This window comes from Diachasma alloeum, unplaced genomic scaffold (assembly GCF_001412515.2).
Source record: "Diachasma alloeum isolate Michigan unplaced genomic scaffold, Dall2.0 Dall_scaffold_00183, whole genome shotgun sequence".
In the NCBI taxonomy this organism is placed as follows: domain Eukaryota; kingdom Metazoa; phylum Arthropoda; class Insecta; order Hymenoptera; family Braconidae; genus Diachasma; species Diachasma alloeum.
In genome coordinates this window covers 85389-91474 of record NW_021680349.1, presented here as the reverse complement: position 1 = coordinate 91474, position 6086 = coordinate 85389, and the positions used below count along the sequence as shown (strand labels likewise).

General features: G+C 37.1%; 1 protein-coding gene across 3 annotated transcripts in view; it reads right to left on the bottom strand.

The window, feature by feature from the left end:
• LOC107047598 (UDP-N-acetylglucosamine--peptide N-acetylglucosaminyltransferase 110 kDa subunit) overlaps positions 1 to 4476 on the bottom strand; it is a 41371-nt gene extending 36895 nt beyond the window's left edge. Inside the window, exon 1 of one of the 3 annotated variants that reach the window (XM_015270390.2) lies at positions 4081 to 4476. In XM_015270390.2, the coding sequence (XP_015125876.1) occupies positions 4081 to 4177 (97 nt within the window). In that variant the 5' untranslated portion in view covers positions 4178 to 4476. Of the gene's footprint in view, positions 1 to 1264; positions 1673 to 4080 lie in introns of those variants that run through there. The other 2 variants (XM_015270392.2, XM_015270385.2) reach the window with 2 other exon arrangements.
• Positions 4477 to 6086: the final 1610 nt, after the last annotated feature.

The following is a 6086-nucleotide window of genomic DNA, read 5'->3' as shown; positions in this document are numbered from 1 at the left end:
ATTCACAAGTTATTGACAATTGAAGGGGGGTCGTTTTGCCCCACCCTCCCCTATGAATGTTTTTTTGGGCTCAAATGAAAGAGCGGGTCGAGAAATGACGTGCTAGAGCCTCTAAACATGACGAATGTCTCTAAAGATGTCTGTTTTCAATTGAACAGCAGAGTTATGACATCATTGTCTAGGAGGACAATGGGGTCTAGGAGTATGTATAGAACATTGGCGTCTAGGAGTCTCCCCTGGTTCAAAACCATCTTTAGAGGTCCCAGCACGCCATTTCTCGACCCGCTCTTTCGTTTGAGCCCAACAAAACATTCATATCTTGTCTGACATCTTTGCTACAAACTCGGGTTTTCAACTCGGGTTTTCAATTGAAGGCCCGAGTTGTAGACACGAGTTTGTAGCAGCGATGTCAGACAAGATATGAATGTTTTTTTGGGCTCAAATGAAAGAGCGGGTCGAGAAATGGCGTGCTAGGGCCTCTAAAGATGGTTTTGAACCAGGGGAGACTCCTAGACCCCACTGGACAATGTTGTCACAATTGCGCTTTTCAATTGAAAACAGACATCATCTTTAGAGACAATTGTCATCTTTAAAGACTTCTGCACGCCATTTTTCGAGCCGCTCGAAACAATAAAAAAAAAAATTTTTTATTGTTTGTCTACCCCACAGATGATTCAAATTTTTAAAATAGTCCACGGCCTCCAATTTTTGAAAAAATGTGTGCAATAACAATTACGAATTAGTTTTTTGAAATTCAACTCCTACACAGCTAATTTCGTTTTTTTTTCTTATAAAAAATTGCACCATTTATGTAGAATAGCCCGAAAAATGTTCCTGAAAGAATCAAGAATATATTTTAAATATTATAAGGATAAGTTTTCTGCCTAATTTACATGAATGGCGCAAATTTTTATATTAAACAAAACAAAATTAGCTGTGTAGGAATCGAATTTCAAAAAAAAAATTCGTAATTGTTACTGTAGTTAAAAAATTAGAGGCCCTGGACTTTTTTTTAACATTTTAAGCATCTGCGGGGCAAACGAAAAGTGAACAATTAATGCACTAATTAACTTTTTGCGCTAATTATTCGATTTTAGACATACATAATTGATCTTGAATGCGTGAAAAATCTCACTCCAACAGCGACTTTTAAAACTCATAGTAGTCTCCCCTCAAGTAAAATAAGAAAAACTAATCATCAATGAAAATTCAAACGACAATTCCTTAACTATTTCAAGTAAATGCCACCCTTAAATTTACTAACAATAAGTATCGACAGCGAGCGTTAGAGTCTGCTCGCCATTAATGCTGTCTTTGTCTCCCTCCTGCGTAACGACAAGGATATTCTGTCCTCTCTGCCAGCCACTCGATCCATTATCAATATACCCCCCACTAATCCCTTTATTCCCTCCATTGACAATAACATTAACACCCGACATCTGTCCACAATTCATCCTCCTACGGTCAGTTCTTCCCGATTAAAACCACGTTGTTGCTAACGAAAACAGAGGATGTCACTCGCAAAAACCAGTACATTCAATACTCCTATTTGAGGATATTATCGCGACTTGTCCCCAAACCAAACTTGAACTGAAACCGAAGATGTGTCAAACGTTTCCGAAACACTATTCAACTCGTTCGCAACCACGTAATCTTTTCCTGCTCAATGCGGTCCAGGTTTCACGCTGCTAAATTCTATACTGATGCATATATATATTAGTTTTGGTGGTAGGGGAAAGGTAAATGCGATAAAGCGGGCGGGAGGGGAAAACCATCAGGAACGTGAGTATCAATCCAACGCGCCCTGACCTTTTCAGCCACTTTAAACGAAATTAAAAATGATTTTGAAAAATCTAGGAGAGGTCCACATCCTCCCCAGGAGATCCGAGCCCTTTCTAAATACCAAAAAAATACTTCCCCTGCGTGAAATGATTTTTTTTTAATATCTCCGAGGCATTTTAACTCATGGAACCAATGAATAAACCCAAGTGAGAATAATATTACACTCCTGGCGTCGACGAAGGGTTTCAGGGGTTGGCAGTTGGTCTGGATGGCAGATGGAAATGCCAGGCAGTGGAATATTCCATCGGTTTTTCGAGGAAGTTGTGGCAATCAAAAGGGAGAAGGGGGAACAAGGAAAAGAGAACAAAGATGTAGGACTCTCCGTCGTGTCCTTTGTTGCACACACCAAGGTGCCCCGAGTTTTTTTTCCCGTTGAAAAATTTTCTGAATTTTTTCCCCCTTAAAAAATTCCGGAAATTTTTTCCACGTCAATCCATTCTCGATGATTTGTTCTCATTGAAATTAATTTTCCTTACAAATTTTTTTCATGTCGAATTTTGTGTGGCGTTTTTCTTCAGAAAATGCTACTTGAAATTCTTCTTTTTTTTTTAAAAGGAGAAAAATGAAGAAATTAATGACAAAAATCTTTTTTTTTTCATTCGAGATTTAATCAATTAATTGTTTATCGACCAATGTTGATATGCAAATTTTAAATTCACATTCAATTTTTTGTATGTTGCTGATCATATTAAAAATTAATAATTTTAGTTTGTTGGAGTGTAAGTAATTTTGCCTGGTTGTAGATCTTCTGGTTGAAGAATTGAATCCTATTTTGACGAAAGGGTAAATTATTCACGATGTGTAGAAATTGTCGACTTCCAGAAAACAATGGATATTACATTAAATAAAGACGAATTGATGTTGTGTTCGAATGCGTCTGATTTCATATTCTCCAAGGAAATTTTACATGGATTTTTTCTTGGAGACAAATTTTCCGGGGATTTTTCTCAGAGGTATTTTTCACAGGGAAAAAAATCCGGAGACTATGGTCAATCAAAAGGGACAAGGAGGGAACAAAGAAAAAGAGAACAAAGATATAGGACCCTTCCTCACGTCCTTTGTTGCACAAACCAATACAATGCGAGCCTGTTGCTGCCCCTGAGGGGAATTTTTCGCTCGGCTCCCGAAATAAAATTCCCCCTTAATTTTTAATTGTACGTAGGGTAAGCTACCCAGTAGATGAACACTGCCCTACAGATGGACGAGCTACTGTTGGATAGTAAATTACGCGAAAAAATACTGAAATGTGAATTGTTGCTTTGAACTTCCACTAACTGATGTGATTCTTAACCCCTGAGTGACGATTTTTTTTCGATCAATTTTTTTTTTCGATTGCTAAAAAACAAACGTCCATCTACAGGGCGGTTTTCTCAGGCGTCCATTTACTGGGCAGTTTACCCTAGGAATTGAAGATAAAAATGGGAGACTATCGCTGCCTTTTATTCCAGAATTTTCCACGATTTTGCAACGAACGGGGGTGATTTTTTCCGTTCAATGCGTCTTGTCATCTGGGGTCAAGGTAATTCCCGCCTACATCGGAGTGATAATAGCACAGAAGGAAAAAAACAAGTCGTATCCTATCATCCTCATTAGTATTGTTGATGAAAAACTATTAAGAGGATTTGGTTAATCTTCGTTTTCATTAGAGTGCACGAGTAATATCCGTTCGGTTTAATCCATCGGCCATTTCTTACGGCTCTTTTCTCTAGTTTCCGCACAACCCAGCTAAAGGGGGATCAATACAAAAGCACGTGCTCGAGCTGGGAACCAATGTGAGAGTCCTCAGGCATCAGAGGGATCCTTTACTCATCTAAAACCTTTCAATCCTTCTATTATAACCGTTTTCATACCCAACCTTTCAATGAAATGAGAATGGGAAAATTCGCCCTCCTTGGTGACAAAATCTGATCATCAATATCGGCTGACATTAAACTACGATTTGAATGAATGAAGTCTCATTTTGAAGCTGGCAAAAATACCTTCAAAATGAAAAAAAAATCGTTGGATTTTACTCGGCTGCTCTCGAGCTACTGACGATTAAAAATGGTTGATTGATCCTCTCTAGATGAGGAAATGATGTTATATTCGTGACTTAGTTCTAATACTCCAGAAAAATCAATAAAATCAATAATATCTAGTGATCCAGTATTGATTGTAAGTTGGAGAAAAAAATTAATGATTTTTTTAGCTGGTATGACGAGTGATAAAAATAAATTTTTCATTTAAAAATTCACATACCGACTGTTGACAGCTGCTGTATTTCGTTCATCTTGAGTATAACACTGGCACCAGCGATTTGCTGATGTCCCTGTTGATTCTGTTGGGGTGCTTGCATGATTAATCACCTGCAGATTTGTCCAAATGTCTTCCCACTCACTGAATTTAAACCCGACGAGTCCTCGAAAAATTGCAATAAAAAGTAATTGTCTCGAAAAAATTGAGTCCTGATTAGTGTCCTTTATTCCTCCTCTGGGACGCCTCGACCGAGTGAGGAACACGCGGTGAGTCGAGTGCGAGTGTCAGTTGTTTTATCAAGCAACTTAGGACTGTGGGGAACTGTTTTTTCACGATAACACGGCACTATTCTCGGCTTTGCGACACCTCCAATGAGAAGCACTTAGTCACCGCCATTTTGGAAATGTCGTGGGCTTGCAGGGCTCTATATTGCGGTGGCGCTGTGCTACAGTGTCGTACGATCAATTATTTTTGCCCTCGGGTCTTGGGGAAGGAGTTTTCTCATTGGGCGAGAAGTTTTTCGTCTTTTGGACTGTGATTTTTTGCCCGGAATATCGCGGCCTCTTGGGAACTCATTAGTAACTGAGAGTTTAAATCAGATGGGGGGAAAGGTGATCAAGTGAGGAAATAATAGAGTATTTATTGTTGCAATTGAAAAAGTATTCATGAATGATTGATTTTTGGTTGAATGAATGGAGGATTTTAATGTTGAACGTGCGAAAGGTGGAATTGTTGATTTAAAAATTGGGAATCAATCGAGGAAAATATTGGGAAGAAAAAGAAAATGCAGTTCATTTCATTTGCATTTTTGAGAGGAATGTTATGGAATTTCGAATTTTTGTTATGTAAATATGACATATTTATTAAGGGTATAGAATTTATTATTGCAATTGAAAAACAATTGATGAAAAATTGATTTAATGGATGGAAATCAATAGAGGAAAATTATTGGGAAGGAAACGAAAATGCAATTCATTTCATTTGCATTTTTAAACGGAAAATTCTGGAATCTCTTATTTTGCTTATGGGAATATGAGATATTTACATACGATTATAGTGTGATTTCAATTCTTTGGAGAAAAAGATATAGTTGTGCAACAGTGATGACAAAAAAATTAAAGGTATTATTTAAAAATTAAAATTAATTTTCAATTAAATGCGGCTTTGTCTACTGAGTATACAAAATGAGTAGAATGAATATTCGAGTACTTTCTTTAGGACATGAATTTTTCAAGTTTTTTAGTCTTGGATTTTTTAATAAACAATTAATACAGCTGAAAAAATTCTAAAAATTTGTAGCCATGCAAGAAAATTCTGTAGAAAAATCAAAATCTATTGACTTTTTTTTCTACTAATATATCGCTTAAAAACGAGCGTGGCAAAATTGACTAATGTTTAAAAGAATTGCCGCAAAAAAATGATATAATTGTTTAATAGAATTTTATCGATACTTCAATAGAATAGAATTCTTCTTATTGAATTTCAATAGCCATTTCAACAATTTCCATTTGTTATCTATAACAAAACAATTGAAAAAAGAGAATAATTTCTCCCAAAATGTAATTCCAGTGGCATTGATCAAATTTAAAAAAAAGTTAATAGTAATCCTTCATTTTATTTGCATTTTCAACTTAAAAATCCGCAAGGTTCTCGCTTTACGAATGACATCCTTTTGTAGATGAAATTCCCAGTTGAGTAATTCAAATTTTCCGGGGCGAAGATCTAGCCGCTCGATACCCGAACAATCAAAAATAACAATCATCATCAGCGCCCGTCAACCTTATTCAAAAATTCAAGTAAATTTCCGTCGAAAAATCGCTTTCCCCCCAGTACCTCCGTAAAATGAAGGAACCCGCCGAAGAAACCAAAGCAAATCGCCCCCAAACCCCCCAAATGTTCAGTTCGCCCGAAAAAAAATCACCATTCCTCCTCAACCCGAAACACCTGGAACACCGCACCGCACCACCGGTGACCCAGCAGTGGCGCTCCTGCCTCCCATTGTAAACATA